Source organism: Salmo salar, chromosome ssa22 (assembly GCF_905237065.1).
Source record: "Salmo salar chromosome ssa22, Ssal_v3.1, whole genome shotgun sequence".
Classification (NCBI taxonomy): Eukaryota; Metazoa; Chordata; class Actinopteri; order Salmoniformes; family Salmonidae; genus Salmo; species Salmo salar.
In genome coordinates, this window is record NC_059463.1 from 30,703,118 (window position 1) to 30,722,211 (window position 19,094).

The following is a 19,094-nucleotide window of genomic DNA, read 5'->3' on the forward strand; positions in this document are numbered from 1 at the left end:
GCCTCTTGGACCAGTGTTATTTGCCTCGTAGCGAGCATAGAAGTAGTTCAGCTCGTCTGGTAGGCTCTTGTCACTGGGCAGCTTTCGGCTGGGCTTCCCTTTGTAGTCTGTAATGGTTTGCAAGCCCTGCCACATCCGACGAGCGTCTGAACCAGTGTAGTACAACTCGATCTTCGTCCTGTATTGATGCTCTGCCTGTTTGATGGTTCGTCGGAGGGCATAGCGGGATTTCTTATAAGCTTCCAGGTTAGAGTCCCGCTCCTTGAAAGCGGCAGCTCTAGCCTTTAGCTCAGTGCGGATGCTTCCTGTAATCTATGGCTTCTGGTTGGGGTATGTACAGTTGAAGTCGGAAGTTTACATACACCTTAGCCAAATACATTTCAACTCAGTTTTTCACAATTCCTGACATTTAATTCTAGTAAAAATTCCCTGTCTAAGGTCAGTTAGGATCACCACTTTATTTTAAGAATGTGAAATGTCAGAATAATAGTAGAGAGAATGATTTATTTTAGCTTATATTTCTTTCATCACATTCCCAGTGGGTCAGAAGTTTACATACACTCAATTAGTACTTGGTAGCATTGCCTTTCTGCCTGCAGCTATGGAACCCTGACCTGTTCACCGGACGTGCTACCTGTTACAGACCTGCTGTCCCAGACCTGTTCACCGGACGTGCTACCTGTCCCAGACCTGCTGTTTTCAACTCTCTAGAGACAGCAGGAACTCTCCTGCTGTCTCTAGAGAGTTGAAAACAGCAGATACTCTCAAAGATCGGCTATGAAAAAGCCAACTGACACTTACTCTTGTGTTACTGACTTGTTGCACCCTCGACAACTACTATGATTATTATTATTTGACCATGCTGGTCATTTATGAACATTTGAACATCTTGGCCATGTGCTGTTATAATCTCCACCCGGCACAGCCAGAAGAGGACTGGCCACCCCTCATAGCCTGGTTCCTCTCTAGGTTTCTTCCTAGGTTTTGGCCTTTCTAGGGAGTTTTTCCTAGCCACCGTGCTTCTACACCTGCATTGCTTGCTGTTTGGGGTTTTAGGCTGGGTTTCTGTACAGCACTTTGAGATATCAGCTGATGTAAGAAGGGCTATATAAATAAATTTGATTTGAAATAAATCCCTACTAATAAATCCCCCCCCAAAAAAGAAACATCCCAAGCCCCCCAACCCATTAAACTTTATATCATGCTGAAACAACCCACCCTTGGGATTACTCAGCATGTCCACAACCATTTCAACAGTAACATCTGTTACCCCCAATAACTATTTGGCTGTATCCCCAATAACCTTCAACCTGGAATTTATGCTTTACACAACCCAAGTCATGTTAACCTTTACAATGAAAGCTACGAAGTTAACTTTATTCACTATTAAAGTATCCTTTGTCTCAGCACCTTCATGAGCGCAAGACTTCTGAACAGGTCTCGAAACCATGCAAGGACCAGCAGAAGCACCAACACTGACATTAAGTCCACTTAGTACAGGAGCAGCCATGGAAGCGCCATCATTCCAAACTGTAGTTCCACCAATCTTTTTTACATCCCTTGCATACGATATAGAATCAGTCATGATGTATCTCTGAGCCTCTCTCTGCACGTGGCATCCACTAAATGTTGCACTATGTTCCCCCATCACAATAACAAGACTTAACCTCCACATTGCTCCCACATTCACAGAGAGTTCTATATGAAAGTCACATTAGCGGTTAATTAGCGGTACATTTTTTAGGGTTAATTATAGGAGAATATATTGATAAAAGTTACCGTGTCCCATAGAGATTTGCACGGTTATCAAAACGTCACGTCTGGGTAAACCTACACGAAACACAGACCTTGCATGAGGTAGTTCTAAAATCCCCTACGGAAAAATGAATGGTGCAAAAACGATTGGAACCATTTTCGGGTTTTACCGCTAGGTTTTATGGGTATTATGACGCGTCCACTGTGCCGGACTATAGACAGTACTTTAATTAGCATAGCAACGCCCGAGATATGTAACCACGACACAAGTCTTTGCCAAACGAAATAGCTACATTCGGTAAGATAAACATCAAACACTGCAGGGTTTTGTTTTCTAATCGGTTGAATCGTGTATTAATAGCTAGCTATAGCGTCCTTCAACCTACTCATTCGGCTAGCTAACAGTCAGTAGTAGCTAGCTTGCCAGCCAGCTCTTCTAGCCAGCTAAAGTACTGTTATTCTCTGTTTTTGGCAATTGGCAAGAATCCCAAGATGGTACATGTTAACAGTATAAGTTATATAGTTAGCTGGCTAGTTGTGCATTCACAAGTAGCTTGCTATACGACCAAATTGACAGTAACGTTCTGGCGCGTATTTGATCTAGCAACTGTAACGAGCTAACATGGTGGTGCCAGTGAATCAGTCAGTAAGCTAAAATATGCGATTCATTGTTCGCTAGCTAGCTAACGTTAGCAACTTTGGGAAACAGGAGTATATTGCTGCACTGTCCAGTTTGTTAGACGCCAAAATGCTTGTGCAATGCATTCACCAGGGCCCGGTTTCCCAAAAGTATCTTAAGTTAAAGCTAAGTTCGTCGTTGGGAAACCGGGCCCAGTTCTCTCGAAACATAGTGCTGATATTAACTTACTTCCACTTTCAAGATTTTGTCATATCAGAAGTTATTCCTATGATACCTGCTCTTAAACATGTTCTCTGTCTTATCACCTTGCTAGATATGGCTGAGCCGGAGCTTCTGCTGGATTCCAATATCAGACTTTGGGTGGTCTTGCCCATTGTCTTCATCACTTTTCTTGTTGGGGTGATTCGACATTATGTCTCCATTTTGCTTCAGAGTGACAAAAAGCTGACATTAGAGCAGGTATCAGACAGGTAAGGGTATTGTAAGCATGTAGCCCTGCCTAGATGGTCTGTGCATTGACCGTTTATGAAAAAGTATTTCAGTAGGGTAGGGTTAAAGTAGAAATGTCTTACCGTAAGTTTGTTTTTGACATATTCCTCTCCAATATTCAGCCAGGTTCTCATCAGGAGCAGAATTCTCAGAGAGAATGGGAAGTACATTCCAAAACAGGTGAGATCAATGTTGACCATAAAACACTGACATGCACTGTTTGACTCTTCAAGTGTAGGCTAGTTGCACTCAGACTTTGAGAATTCTCTCTTTTACTTCAGTCATTTTTGATGAGGAAGTTTTACTTCAATAATCAAGAAGATGGATTCTTCAAAAATACCAAAAGAAAGGTTGTTCCTCCCTCCCCAATGACAGGTGAGCATAAGAGAATCACATCATTCCTTCTCATAAAATCCTATTCTCATACCATGATAGGCAGGTATTGGGCCGTGTATCTCTATTAAACCCTGACACATGATATGGAGCATATTATTAGCGCACCAATTACAACTCAGTTTGTTTGCGATTGTACTCTGTAAAGCTACACTAACTGTTTCTTTGTCCAGACCCCAGCATGCTGACAGACATGATGAAGGGCAACGTGACCAATGTTCTTCCCATGATCCTCATCGGAGGCTGGATTAACTGGACCTTCTCAGGGTTTGTCACAAGTAAGTAACATCCTCCTCGCTCACTGCACTGAGACTGGGTTGTTTGGATGATGATTGTCACTAGAGTGCTTCGATATCAACTTTATTTTATGGTACAGAAATTTCCAGGTATTTACTAAGAAATTGCATGGTAAAATTGTTATTACATAGAAATAACCTATAAATAACAGTAGTATATAATTAAGTTAGTTTCTTTGCTATAAGCAGTTTATTCAACATTTGCACAGACTGTGGTTTTATGTAAATTGCCAAACTTACAATGTTCTCTAACTATTTTCTTGTTCCTCACAGCCAAGGTTCCTTTTCCTCTCACCCTGCGCTTCAAGCCCATGTTGCAACAAGGAATCGAGCTACTCTCACTTGATGCATCCTGGTTAGTTGAGGAAATACATACTTGTTAAATTATCTGAGTTCCGTGAAGTTAATATGGTAATATTGCCTCTGAGTCCTTTTGCTAGTGTAAGTATTGATGAAGTATAACCCCACCCTCATTTATGTTTTAAGGGTGAGCTCAGCGTCGTGGTATTTCCTGAACGTGTTTGGGCTGCGAAGCATGTACTCCTTAATTCTAGGACAAGATAATGGTAATTTTCATCCAACTTCATAATTCAGTTTAGTTTTTCCTGCAAAGGTTATTGATGCATGTGTTTCTGTAAACTAGATGTGACATTACATTTTACATTTACATTTGTCATTTAGCAGACGCTCTTATCCAGAGCGACTTACAGTAGTGAATACATACATTTCATTTTCATTTCATGCATTTAAAAAAAAAAAAAATTTGGAATCATAGTTTACAGAATCAAATACTTAAATACTTACAGCAGTATTTGTTATCAAAAGCAATAGACAGAAGGTCATTGACCTGATTTGAGGCAACAACAAATCATTTGGAGAATTGCGACTTCTAGTAGGCAAGCTGTCTTGCCTTGATTTGATAATAGGCATGTTTGCAACCATTCAGTGTCATGTCAGCAGCAAGGCTGGTTATAAATGGAACATGATTCCATAATGTAAACTATGTTGAAGTGGCAGGCCTCCAATTCTTCACAGTCCTGGTTTTGTCACTCTAAAGTGATATGAAATAACAAGAGTGTTGATGCTGGTGTAATGTGACACATGCAGGTGCAGACCAGTCCAGGATCATGCAGGAGCAGATGAGTGGTGCTGCCATGGCCATGCCTGCAGACACCAACAAAGCCTTCAAGGTAGAGTTGTCTACTCTTGATAACATTGACTTACTCTCCATGGTGAATTAAATTCCTACAGGTCCCAGCAGAATCATCTGACAGACAGATGTTTATTTCCCCTTTTTAGGCAGAATGGGAAGCACTTGAGCTAACTGACCACCAGTGGGCACTGGAGAATATTGAGGAGGAGTTGATGAGTAGGGAACTGGATCTGGATGGAATGTTCAGTAAGGAGTTACCAACGGGTATCTTCTGATTGCCAGTTCATTACTGCAGGGAACCTGCCACTGGACAACATTTTAGTTTTACTTAAAGTGGCTGACTTTGAGTTTTTATAGGAAATGACATAGAGAATGATGTCTACATTAATTTCAGTGCCATCATTGTCCATTTAACTTTAATTGGAGATTAGTAGTAGACTAATTAACAGAAAACATTATAGTACCAAGTTCAATTAATACTTTTAACTATTTGGAAGATTCAGTGTCAGCTATGTAAAACTCATTACAAAAAAGGATTATAGTAATGGAAAAACTTAGAAATAATGTATTGTCAAAAACAAAACATTTAAAAGGTGAATGAAAATGTGTTGTATCACCACTTTGAATTATGTTTGACCTTGTAGTCTGATTCTACCTATCTGCGATTTGTTTGGTCATACTTGTTGGTTATTTGTGAGCTTGTCGTAAAAAAAAAAAAGAAGAAGAAAAAAAGGTTTTAATATTATTAGTAACTCAACTCATTTGTAAGAGTTGGCTCTTAGCAACATAAGACAACTAGGCATTGAAGTAAAAACAACAACAATTAAACATGGTCATTGCTGATGATTAAATTCCAGTTAACAATCTTTTATCATTCCTCTTTGAGTTTGTTTGCAGCATCCTGTCATGGCTGACATGAGGCAAATCTAGACATTGGGTGCTGGAAAACTACTGTTTGTGATAGTTTTATGCAATGTGTTATTTTTAATATTTATTTCTCCAATTTATTTTTAACATTTCCCTTGTGCTTTTGTATAAAGACTGTTTTGACTAAATCGCAGTGGAGTTTTATTCCCTCTTAATTGCAAAGAGACACACGGAACCCAGTTGTCATGGCAACGGCTTGGCACCTTTCTGATGACAGCAAACACTGAAGGCATCATTTAGCTATCTGACTGTCGTGAACTTTTAATCTAAGAAAATTAGAAGCAAAGTATTTGCCCTCTACCGTCGAGCTCCAGCAACTTTCTGCGGTTTCTACGAGATATCACAGCCACAAAGTCAAAATTGGTTAGGGTTAGGTTTAAATATGAATTTTAAGAAAATTTATTTAGAAAATAGGGGGGTTAATGACTTTGTGGCTGTGGTAACTAGTGATGACCCCCCCCAGATCACGGAAACAGCAAGTCTCACCAACATTGTGGTGCTCGTGCATCCGCGGTTCTTCTACTGCGCGTTCACGACTCCGGCTCACTCACTGCATGATGGCGGAGGGAGGCGGACCCGAGTCGGGTAGCGCGGCAGACCCCGACCCCGAGTCTGTAGCCACTCAAATACCGACACCTTCAACCGAGAGTCAAAAACAGAGTATCGGAACACTTCTCAAAACAACTCTACGAAAGAGCGACGAGTGGTAAGGAAGTGTTTTGAATGTAACTTTAGCAGCTAGACAATAGCTACGGTAATGTTAGCTAGGCTAGCTACTTTTCAGTTCATGGGAACTAACGTTAGCCAGCTAGCTAGCGAGTAGCATAGGCCTGTCAGAGACGGGTAAACCGGTTCCTATTGCATTGAACGGGAAATCGTTTGATTTGTGGAGTTAGTTGGGCCAGAGTAGACATGTGACTAACATTAACAAATTTACCTTTCTTCTCACCCGATAGTTACTGTAGCTAGTTAACTAGCTAGTTGTACTTAGTTAATAACTAAGGTTAGCTAGCCGGCAAACTATCCAAGCGAAGACATTGCGCAAGTTAACTCTGTCTACTCACATTAGCTTGCTAGCCGGCTAACTAGTTACGACATGACGAGGTGTAGTCAAAAGGCCCCTGTTCAATGCGATAACGAGTGACTGCGAAGTAATGTTATCTAGCTAACGTTAGCTATTTTACAAGCTAGCTAATGCTTTGTCATTGAAACGGGATAACACCCAGCGACTGGCCCTCTCAGATGTTCAGTTGCCAAGGCCACAGGTTTCCAGTTAAGATCTTTGCAAGGTTTTAACTTTAACTAGCCATATCCATACTGAACAACAAGGGACGGGAAACAACCAATGTGGGCTTAGTAGAGCTAGGCTAACCAGACGGGCACTACCAGTACATGCGACTATTAAACACTGAATCCCTGAACACGTTGTCATGAGACAGCAAGCTGCCGGGTCATAACGTTGTGTTTGTTATGGTACATGCATCTAGATAGCTAAATTCACAACATGTGTATTTAGGTTAAGTGAGCAATCGTTTTAGTTGGGATCGATGGCAAGTTTGATATGCTTTTGGGGCAAGGCTACAGACAACTTCGATTGTTTTGGCCTCCGAGTCTTTCTAAACAGGGTAATGTCAGCAGGGTAGGTGTTTTTAGCAACGCAGGTGTACAGTGCCTTCAGAAAGTATTCACACCCCTTTACGTTTCCCACATTTTGTTGTTACAGCCTGAGTTTAAAATTGATTACATTTAGATTTTGTCTCATTGATCTACACAACACCCAATGATGTCAGTGAAATTTTGTTTGTATAATTTAAAAATAATAATACAAAATGAAAAGCTGAAATGTCATGGATGAATAAAGTATTCTACCCCTTTGTTATGGTAAAATTGTATCATATGTTGCATGGACTCATTCTGAGTTGAATAATAGTGGTTAACATGATTTTCGATTAACTAATCCATCTCTGTACTCCACACAAACAATTATCTGTAAGGTCCCTCAACCGAGTAGGGAATTACATTTTAGTCATTTAGCAGACGCTCTTATCCAGAGCGACTTACAATACTGAGTGCATACATTTCATGAAAAATTTTTTGTACTGGCCCTCTGTGGGAATCGAACCCACAACCCTGGCATTGCACACACCATGCTGGCGTTGCAAACACCATGCTCTACCAACTGAGCCACAGGGAAGGCACAGATCCAATCACAGGGAAATGCACAGATTGAACCACAAAGACCACAAAGCACAGATTCAACCACAAAGACCAGGGAGTTTTTTTTCAATGCCTTGCAAAGAAGGGTTATAAACAAAATAAAAAATAGATGCTGAACATCCCTTTGAGCATTGCAAAGTTATCAATTTCACTTTGGATGGTCTATCAATACACCCAGTCACTACAAAGAAACTCAGTTGCCAGAGAGGAAGGAAACTACTCATGGATTTCACCATGAGGACAATGGTGACTTTATAACAGTTAGTTTAATGACTATGATAGGAGAAAACATTGTGGATGGATCAACAACATTGTAATTACTCCACAATGCTAACCAAATTGACAGAGTGAAAATAAGGAAGCCTGTACAGAAGAAAACATTCCAAAACATGCATCCTGTTTGTAACAAGGCGCTTAAGTAACACTGCAATGAATGTGGCAAATAAATGTACTTTTTGTCCTGAATACAAAGCGTTATGTTTGGGGCAAACAACACATCTCTGAGTACCACTCTTCATAATTTCAAGCATGGTGGTGGCTGCATCATGTTATGGGTATGCTTGTCATCAGCAAGGACTAGGGTGTTTTTGGGGGGGAGATAAAAAAGAAACGGAATAAAGCTAAGCACAGGCAAAATCCTAGAGGAAAACTTGGTTCAGTCTGCTTAATGCTTTCCAACACACACTGGGAGACATTCACCTTTCAGCAGGACAATAACCGAAAACGCAAGGCCAAATATTCACTGGAGTTGCTTACCAAGACGACTTTGAATGTTCCTGAATGGCGTAGTTACAGTTTTGACTTATCTGCTTAAATCTATGACAAGACTTAAATGCCTGTCTAACAATGATTAATAATCAACTTGACAGAGCTTGAAGAATTTAAAAAAATAATTATGGGCCTATATTGAACAATCTAGGTGTCTGTTCACATTAGCTTGCTAGCCGGCTAACTTGTTACGACATAACGAGGTGTAGTCAAAAAGCCCCTGTTCAATGTGATAACGAGTGACTGCGAACTAAAGTTAATTAGTTAGCTATTTTACATGCTAGCTAATGCTTTGCCATTTGAACTGGATACCCTAAAAGACTCAGCTCTAATCGCCACTAAAGTTGCTTCGACAAAGTATTGAATACTCTACGTAGTGAATACTAATACAAATGAGATTTATGTATTTAATTTTCAATACATTTGCATACATTTTTAAAACATGTTTTTACTTTGATTATGGGGTATTGTGTGTAGATGGGTGAAAACCTCAAACGATTTCATCCATTTTGTAACACAAAATGTGTAAGTATATGAATACTTTCTAAAGTCACTGTATTTACATACACTAGCATTGGTTTAAACTGTATTGGGTTGCACAAAAACAGTTAGTGGGAAGCGAGAAGTTAAATACAACTCCATTTCAACTTACTGTGCCGGTGGGCAGGATTGTTGGGAATTTGAGGCAAAATATCTAAAGGATGGTATTCATAAACATACTTTCCAGACGTTGGTGTGTTGTAGACCCACTCCCTCTGCTTACCTCATGAGCTCCCAAGTGGCACAGTGGTCTTAGACACTGCAGTACCTGTTTTGAATCCAGGCTGCATCACATCTGGCCGTGATTGGGAGTCCCATAGGTTGGCACACAATTGGCCCAGCATCGTCCGGCGTAGGCCATCATTGTAAATAAGAATTTGTTCTTAACTGACTTGCCTAGTTAAATATAAAAACATGTAAAAAATAAGTCCCCCACAAGTTGTTCCTTTTTTGTATTCATATGATCTACGTGCAGGACTTTTATTTTGACATGAGGTAAGCAGAGTCAACAGACCCACGTTTGGAAAATCTGTTAATACGATCCTTTAGATATTTTGTCTGAAATTCCCCCATTATAATGAACAACTCTTCTGCCCACTGGCACAGTAAATTGAAATGGAATTCAATTTAACTTCTGGCTTCCCATTGGATGTCTTTGTGCAACTCAATACAATTGAAAGCAACGCTAGTGTATGTAAATATACTGCGTTGCTAAATGCACCTAGCCCATAGCTGCCCAGCTGATATCTGACAGACTATGGCTGCATTTACACAGGCAGCCCAATTCTGAATGTATTTTTTTTTTGCCACCAATTGGTCTTTTGACCAAAAAGATCTGGTGTTTTGTCAATAATTGCACAAAAGATCAAAATTGGCCTGGCTGTGTAAACAGAGCCTAGTATGCTGACTCCTGACCTCATTTTAAACACAGCTGAGATGGGCATTGTAAAGGCTTTAGTTGCATTACCATGTGTCTCATTTAAAGTACACCTAGCTAATTTAATCACTAAGTTCTCAATTCTAATAAGGGTTCTTTAGAAATAGTGTCCCTTGCCTGGACTTTGGACCATGTGTAATCCTGCTAACAAGCTTATGCGTTGGAAGGGATTCTTACTTGAGATTAAAGACATCCTAGCTCACTGTTACTATATGTGAATGTGACTTAGAGCGCAAGACAGTTTGTTTTGGAATTGCATAATATGTTGACAGATGAATACTAACCAGGTTTCCATTCAACCTTTTTATGCAAGTAAAGTACATGTCGGATAAATGTCATGACGGGCCTGATGGAAAAATAACGTTTTTTGGTAAACTTTCCAAATGCCGAAAAAACTAAATACGCTAGACAAGGTGGCATCCTTTTTGTGTCAGTAAACTCAATGATGCAAGAAATGTTGGTGTAAAGGTTTTTTTAATGCACAAATATTGACATAACATTCATATCGAAGTAAACTTTGAGTCACACGATGACGTGTGGTCCTCCCACTAAGATGAAATAAGTTATGATCAACTTCAGGGTGGTGAAAGTGCAACGTGTAGAGCTTGATGCTCCTTTCCAATAAATATTGACGGTCTTATTCTGGTGACATGATGCTTTTCTGCCGTTTGAAGAAAAAAACCATCTTGCTCTTTTGTCAATAAAAGTCTCATGTAGGCTTTACGTGAGTTTTAGCCATTGGCACGCACAAAGAGCTGTTGGCTAGAGCGCATGTGCCAATACCAGAGTGGGCACACTCGCTATATAAAGCAAACATTTTTGTGAGAAAACCATCGGAGTTGAAAATGCGATGGAAACCCATTTTAACTACACTGAACAAAAATATAAACGCAACATATTTGGGTTCATGAGCTGAAATAAAAGAACTCGGAAATGTTCTATACGCACAAAAAGCTTCTCTCATGTTGTGCACAAATTTGTTTACATCCCTGTTAGTGAGCATCTCTCATTTGCCAAGATAATCCATCCACCTGACAGGTGTGGCATATCAAGAAGCTGATTAAACAGCATGATCATTACACAGGTGCCCCTTGTGCTGGGGACAATAACACAATGCCACAGATGTGGCAAGTTTTGAGGGAGTGTGCAATTGGCATGTTGACTGCAGGGATGTCCACCAGAGCTGTTGTCGGGATTGAATGTAATTTCTCTACCATAAGCCGCCTCCAACGTCGTTTTAAAGAATTTGGCAGTACGTCTAACCGGCCTCAACCACAGACCACACGTATGGCTTCATGTGGGCGAGCAGTTTGCTGATGTCAACGTTGTGAACAGAGTGCCTCATGGTGGCGGTGGAGTTATGGTATGGGCAGGCATACGCTACTGACAAAAACACAATTGCATTTTATCGATGACAATTTGAATGCACAGAAATACCTTGACGGTATCTGACCAACCGATGCATACAGTGCATTCGGAAAGTATTCAGACCCCTTCACCTTTAACACATTTTGTTACGTTATAGCCTTATTCTAAAATAAAGAAAAAAACGATTTAATCTATCTACACACACTACCCCATAATGACAAAGCAAAACAGACATTTTGGCAAATTTATTAAATAAACTGAAATCACATTTACAAAAGTATTCAGACCATTTACTCAGTGCTTTATTGAAGCACCTTTGGCAGTGATTACAGCCTCAAGTCTTCTTGGGTATGACGCTACAAGCTTGGCACACCTGTATTTGGGGAGTTTCTCCCATTCTTCTCTGCAGATCCTCTCAAGCTCTGTCAGGTTGGATGAGGAGCTTCGCTGCACAGCGATTTTCAAATCAAATTTTATTGGTCACATACACAAGTTTAGCAGATGATTTTTACGGGTGTAGCGAAATATTAGTGTTTCTAGCTCTAACAGTGCTGTATTATCTAACGAGTAATATCTAACAATTTCACAACATATACCCAATACACACACATTTAAGTAAAGGAATGGAATTAAGAATATATAAAATATGTGGATGAGCATTATCAGAGCGGCATAGACACAATAGAATAGAATACAGTAAATACATACGAGATGAGTAATGCAAAATATGTAAACATTAAAGTGACTAATGTTCCATTTATTAAAGTGGCCAGTGACATAGACTTTATATATATATATATATATATATATATATATATATATATATATATATATAGCAGCAGCCTCTGTGCTAGTGATGGCTATTTTAACAGTCTAATGACCTTGAGTTAGAAGCTGTTGTTCAGTCTCTCGCTTCCAGCTTTGATGCACCTGTACTGACCTCACCTTCTGGATGTTAATGGGATGAACAGGCAGTGGATCGGGTGGTTGTTGTCCTTGATGATCTTTTTGGCCTTCCTGTGACATCGTGTGCTGTAGGTGTCCTGGAGGGCAGGTAGTTTGTCCCCCGTTATGCGTTGGGCATACCACACCACCCTCTGTGCGTCTGTAAAAGTTGGTGAGGGTTTTAGGTGACAAACCATTTTTTTTCAGCCTCCTGAGGTTGAAGAGGCTCTGTTGCGCCTTCACCACACTGTCTGTGTGGGTGGACCGTTTCAGTTTGTCAGTGATGTGTATGCCGAGGAACTTGAAGCTTTCCACCTTCTCCACTGCAGTCCCATTGATGTAGATAGGGGGGTGCTCCCTCTGCTGTTTCCTGAAGTTCCACGATCATCTCCTTTGATTTGTTGACGTTGAGTGTAGAGGTCGACCGATTAATCGGAATGGCCGATTTAATTAGGGCCGATTTCAAGTTTTCATAACAATCGGAAATCAGTATTTTATATATATATATATTATTTTAGAACTTTATTTAACTAGGCAAGTCGGTTAAGAACACATTCTTATTTTCAATGACGGCCTAGGAACGGTGGGTTAACTGCCTTGTTCAGGGGCAGAACGACAGACTTTTACCTTGTCAGCTCAGGGATTCAATCTTGCAACCTTACGGTTAACTAGTCCAACGCTCTAACCACCTGCTTTACATTACACTCCACAAGGTTACGCGAATGCAGTAAGAAGCTACGGTAAGTTGCTAGCTAGCATTAAACTTATCTTATAAAAAACAATCAATCAATCATAATCACTAGTTAACTACACATGGTTGATGATATTACTAGTTTATCTAGCCTGTCCTGCGTTGCATATAATCGCTTAGGTACACGTTGATCCAACCATAAACACCAATGCCTTTCTTAAAATCAATACACAAGTATATATTTTTAAACCTGCATATTTAGTTAATATTGCCTGCTAACATTAATTTATTTTAACTAGGGAAAATGTGTCACTTCTCTTGCAAACAGAGTCAGGGTATATGCAGCAGTTTGGGCCGCCTGGCTCGTTGCGAACTGTGAAGACTATTTCTTCCTAACAAGACAGCCGACTTCGCCAAACGGGGATGATTTAACAAAAGCGCATTTGCGAAAAAAGCACAATCGTTGCACGACTGTACCTAACCATAAACATCAATGCCTTTCTTAAAATCAATACACAGAAGTATATATTTTTAAACCTGCATATTTAGCTAAAAGAAATCCAGGTTAGCAGGCAACATTAACCAGGTGAAATTGTGTCATTTTGCGTTCATTGCACGCAGTCAGGGTATATGCAACATTTTGGGCCGCCTGGCTCGTTGCGAACTAATTTGCCAGAATTTTACGTAATTATGACATAACATTGAAGGTTGTGCAATGTAACAGGAATAACGTTTTGTTTTCGAGATGATAGTTTCCGGATTCGACCATATTAATGACCTAAGGCTCGTATTTCTGTGTGTTATTATATTATAATTAAGTCTATGATTTGATAGAGCAGTCTGACTGAGCGATGGTAGGCAGCAGCAGGCTCGTAAGCATTCATTCAAAATAGCACTTTCGTGCGTTTTGCCAGCAGCCCTTTGCAATGCATTGCGCTGTTTATGACTTCAAGCCTGTCAACTCCCGAGATTAGGCTGGTGTAACCCATGTGAAATGGCTTGCTAGTTAGCCGGGTGCGCGCTAATAGCGTTTCAAACGTCACTCGCTCTGAGACTTGGAGTAGTTTTTTCCCTTCCTCTACATGGGTAAAGCTGCTTCGAGGGTGGCTGTTGTCGATGTGTTCCTGGTTCGAGCCCAGGTAGGAGCGAGGAGAGGGACGGAAGCTATACTGTTACACTGGCAATACTAAAGTGCCTATAAGAACATCCAATAGTCAAAGGTATATGAAATACAAATCGTATAGAGAGAAATAGTCCTATAATAACTACAACCTAAAACATCTTACCTGGGAATATTGAAGACTCATGTTAAAAGGAACCACCAGCTTTCATATGTTCTCATGTTCTGAGCAAGGAACTTAAACGTTAGCTTTTTTACATGGCACATATTGCACTTTTACTTTTTTCTCCAACACTTTGTTTTTGCATTATTTAAACCAAATTGAACATGTTTCATTATTTATTTGAGGCTAAATTGATTTTATTGATGTATTATATTAAGTTAAAGTAAGTGTTCATTCAGTATCGTTGTAATTGTCATTATTACAAATAAATAAATAAAATGGTGGGGAAATCGGCCGATTAATCGGTATCGGCCCTTTTGGGGTTTTTGGGCCCTCCAATAATCGGTATCGGTGTTGAAAAATCATAATCGGTCGACCTCTAGTTGAGTGAGAGGTTATTTACCTGGCACCACGCTCCAAGAGCCCTCACCACCTTCCTATATGCTGTCATTGTTGGTCATCAAGCCTACTACTTACTATTGTGTAGTCTGCGAACTTGATGATTGAGTTGGTGGCGTGCTTGGCCACGCAGTCATTGGAGTACAGGGCGTACAGGAGGGGGCTGAGCACGCACCCTTGTGGAGCCCCAGTGTTGAGGATTATCGTAGTGGAGGTCTGGTTTCCCATCTTTCAGGTCTCTCCAGAGATGTTCGATCTGGTTCAAGTCCGGGCTCTGGCTGGGACATTCAGAGACTTGTCCCAAAGCCACTCCTGCGTTGTCTTGGCTGTATGCTTAGGGTCAATGTCCTGTTGGAAGGTGAACCTTTGCCCCAGCCTGAGGTCCTGAGTGCTCTGTAGCAGGTTTTCGTCAAGGATCTTTCTGTACTTTGCTCCGTTCATCTTTCCCTCGATCCTGACTCGTCTCCCAGTCCCCGCTGAAAAACATCCCCACAGCATGATACTGCCACCACCATGCGTCACCGTCGGGATGGTATTGGCCAGGTGATGAGCGATGCCTGGTTTCCTCCAGACGTGACGCTTGGCATTCAGGCCAAGGAGTTCAATCTTGGTTTTATCAGACCAGAGAATCTTGTTTTTCATGGTCTAAGAGTCCTTTAGGTGCCTTTTGGCAAACTCCAAGCGGGGGTGGCTGAGGAGTGGCTTCCGTCTGGCCACTCTACCGTAAAGGCCTGATTTGGTGGAGTGCTGCAGAGATGGTTGTCCTTCTGGAAGGTTCTCCTATCTCCACAGAGGAACTCTGGAGCTTTGTCAGTGACCATCAGGTTCTTGGTCACCTCCCTGACCAAGGCCCTTCTCCCACGATTGCTCAGTTTGGCCGGGCGGCCAGCTCTAGGAAGAGTCTAGGTTCCTAACTTCTTCCATTTAAGAATGATGGAGGCCACTGTGGTTTGGGGACCTTCAATGCTGCAGACATTGTTTTGTGCCCTTCCCCAGATCTGTGCCTCAACACAATCGTGTCTTGGAGCAACGTGGACAATTCCTTTGGCCTCGTGGCTTGGTTTTTGCTCTGTCATGCACTGTCAACTGTGGGACCTTAAATAGACTGGGGTGAGCTTTTCCAAAACATGACCAATTAATTGAATTGACCGGCGGTGGACGCCAATCAAGTTGTAGATACTTCTTCACACGGATGATCAATGGGAACAGGACACACCGGAGCTCAATTTCAAGTCTCCTAACAAAGGGTCTGAATAATTATGAAAATACAGTGTTTCTGTTCAAAAAAAATGTACGTCTAAATCTATTTTCGCTTTGTCGTTATGGGATATTCTGTGTAGATTGAGGAAAAACATGATTTAATCCATTTTAGAATAAGGCTGTTGCGTAACAATGTAGTAAAAGTGAAGGCGTCTGAGTACTTTCCGAATACAGTGTATCTATATTCCCAGTCATGCGAAATCCATAGCTTAGGGCCTAATAAATTTATTTCAATTGACTGATTTCCTCATATGAACTGTAACTCAGTAAAATCTTAGAAATTGTTGGATGTTTCCTTAAAATGTTTTTTTTAATTTTTATTCTGTGATATTTTTTTATTTGGTACATGGGAATTTAACAGCAAAATGTATTTTTACATGCACTACGTCATCATTCACAGACTTATCTGCAAGAAGTCAATTTGATTGAAACATCTCTGGTTTAAAAATGCGCATATTGTTTTTATGCAGATTTTGGAATATTCACTTGATAATCTGTCGCCAATTGGATTAAAACCTAGCAATTGTTAGACATAATTTAGAAACTAGTGGCACAGGTTGTCTGCATGCAAGGCAAGTTTATGTAAAACATTTGTTTTACCGTTATGTGATATACATTTTATCCTGCAAGTTATCATTCCACCCAATACAGTAGCACTTCTTTTTGCAGGTTTCTGATTGATAGTCGGTGGTTCAAGCAGTGGAAGAAATATGTGGGATTTGACAGTTGGGATATGTACAATGTTGGAGAGCACAGTCTCTATCCCGGCCCTGTTGACAACTCTGGCCTGTTCTCAGGTAATGCAGGCATCATATTCACTTCCACAAAATGTCACATTGTATTTTAATCTGTGTGTAGGCCTGTGTGTTTTCTTTTGTCTCTGCTGTGAGCATGATTCTAATAAGTGCAAAACTAGTTATAAACGAGCACTCTAAATACTTGATGTCATAAACTTACCTTGACACTCTCTTTCTTTCTCCTTAGACCATGAGACCCAGATCCTGAAGGAACACCTTATAGATGAGCTGGACTATGTCCTTGTGCCCACTGAGGCGTGGAACAAGTTTGTCAGCTGGTATGGTTGCCTTGAGGGCCAGCGTCCCATCGTCAGAAAGGTGATACCATTTAAAATGTATATTTTCACCCTTTTGCTTTAGTCTCTCTCTTTAACCTTGCTCTTTTTGTCTAGGTGGTTGAACACGGCATGTTTGTCAAGCACTGTAAAGTGGAGGTCTATCTGTTGGAGCTGAATTTGTGTGAGAATGACAACATGGACAATGTGGTCACACGTCATTTCAGCAAAGCTGACACTATAGGTGAGAGAGAACACTGTACTATGAGCCAGAGAACAAACTGACGTGTGAACTAACTAGATATGTATCATCTTCAGCCACTTCTGACTTTTAATTAACTAAATATTGTGTGTGCCCTGTCCAGACACCATAGAGAAGGAGATGCGGTCACTATTTGAGATCCCAACGGGGAAGGAGACTCGACTGTGGAACAAGTACATGAGCAACACGTACGAGCAGCTGAACAAGCCAGACAGCACCGTACAGGATGCTGGTCTCTTCCAGGGCCAGGTAGAGTACTGTCTCCACCCCAACACCCAAATCCACTCACTCACTACTAGGACACACACAGCTAGAACTAGACCCTTTGCCCACTGGCACTTTCTTCATTAGACACACCGCACACGTGAATATTTTTGAGGGGAAGCTGCAGTGGTGTCGTCACTTATAATCTCATTAACAGGGTTCGCTTGAGGTGCTTAACTTCTATGGGCTAGGTGGGACGCTAGCAGTGAAATATCAGGACGGCAAATTCAAAAACAACAAAATGTTATAATTCAACTTTCTCAAACATACAACTATTTTACAGTATTTTAAAGATGCACTTCTCCTTGATTTAACCACATTGTCCGATTTCAAAAAGGCTTTACAGCGAAAGCAAAACATTAGATTATGTTAGGAGAATACATAGACAAAAATAATCACACAGCCATTTTCCAAGCAAGGACATGTCAATAAAACCCAAAACACAGCTAAATGAAGCACTAACCTTTGACGATCTTCATCAGATGACACTCCTAGGACATTATGTTACACAATACATGTATGTTTTGTTTGATAAAGTTCATATTTATATCCAAAAACAGCATTTTACATTGGCGCGTGATGTTCAGAAAATGTATTCCCACCAAAACGTCCGGTCAATGTACATATCAATTGACAAAAATACTCATCATAAACGTTGACAAAATATATAATAATTATTTAAAGAATTATAGATAGACTACCCCTGGATGCAACCGCTGTGTCAGATTTTAAAATAGCTTTACGGAGAAAGCACATTTTTCAATATTCTGAGTACATAGCTCAGCCATCACGGTGAGCTATACAGACACCCGCCAAGTTCGGGGCAACCTAAACTCAGAATTAGTATTAGAAATATTCTCTTACCTTTGCTGATCTTCGTCAGAATGCACTCCCAGGACTGCTACTTCCACAAGAAATGTTGTTTTGTTCCAAATAATCCATATTTATGTCCAAATACCTCCGTTTTGTTCGTGCATACAGATCACTTATCCAAAGGCATAACGCGCGAGTGCGGAACCAGAGACGAAAAGTCAAAATGTTCCATTACTGTACTTAGAAGCATGTCAAACGCTGTTTAAAATCAATCTTTATGGTATTTTTAACGTAAAATTGCGATAATATTCCAACCGGGCAATAGCGTATTCATTCAAGGAGAAAAAGAAGGAACAGCGTGCTCGCGTGACTGCGCATGTCCTATCCCTTTGTTGCCAGGCAGTCCACTCAGAAACTGAGCTCCTATACTCTGCCCAGTGACAGGAGAATGCTCACACCACTTTCTGAAGGCTTTAGACAGCCAATGGAAGCCTTAGGAAGTGCAACGTAACCCCACGGATACTGTAGTTTCGAAAGAACTACAATTCTCAGATCCTCCACTTCCTGGTTGACTTTTTCTCAGGTTTTTGCCTGCCATATGAGTTCTGTTATACTCACAGAC

General features: G+C 40.6%; 2 protein-coding genes across 2 annotated transcripts in view; both read left to right on the forward strand.

The window, feature by feature from the left end:
• The first annotated feature begins 1,899 nt into the window (after positions 1 to 1,899).
• LOC106583189 (ER membrane protein complex subunit 3) lies at positions 1,900 to 5,781 on the forward strand. The gene is made up of 9 exons (XM_014167094.2): positions 1,900 to 2,053; positions 2,709 to 2,865; positions 3,007 to 3,064; positions 3,166 to 3,259; positions 3,451 to 3,555; positions 3,847 to 3,928; positions 4,060 to 4,139; positions 4,681 to 4,763; positions 4,873 to 5,781. Exons 2-9 carry the CDS (start codon positions 2,711 to 2,713, stop codon positions 4,999 to 5,001), a joined length of 786 nt encoding a protein of 261 aa, XP_014022569.1. The 5' UTR covers positions 1,900 to 2,053; positions 2,709 to 2,710; the 3' UTR covers positions 5,002 to 5,781.
• A 276-nt stretch (positions 5,782 to 6,057) lies between these two features.
• The window catches only part of LOC106583188 (ubiquitin carboxyl-terminal hydrolase 4), a 36,602-nt gene continuing 23,565 nt past the window's right edge, over positions 6,058 to 19,094 (forward strand). Inside the window, exons 1-5 of the mRNA XM_014167093.2 lie at positions 6,058 to 6,359; positions 16,731 to 16,858; positions 17,046 to 17,176; positions 17,251 to 17,377; positions 17,499 to 17,644. Of these exons, the coding sequence (XP_014022568.2) occupies positions 6,103 to 6,359; positions 16,731 to 16,858; positions 17,046 to 17,176; positions 17,251 to 17,377; positions 17,499 to 17,644 (789 nt within the window). The 5' untranslated portion in view covers positions 6,058 to 6,102. The remainder of the gene's footprint in view (positions 6,360 to 16,730; positions 16,859 to 17,045; positions 17,177 to 17,250; positions 17,378 to 17,498; positions 17,645 to 19,094) is intronic.

Bases quoted from the DNA above. Each gene is read 5' to 3' on its own strand.
- LOC106583189 (XM_014167094.2), top strand. From the start codon at position 2,711: ATGGCTGAGCCGGAGCTTCTGCTGGATTCCAATATCAGACTTTGGGTG. The intron at 3,065-3,165 runs GTGAGATCAATG...CTTTTACTTCAG, and splicing joins GGAAGTACATTCCAAAACAG to TCATTTTTGATGAGGAAGTT. The intron at 4,764-4,872 runs GTAGAGTTGTCT...TCCCCTTTTTAG, and splicing joins ACACCAACAAAGCCTTCAAG to GCAGAATGGGAAGCACTTGA.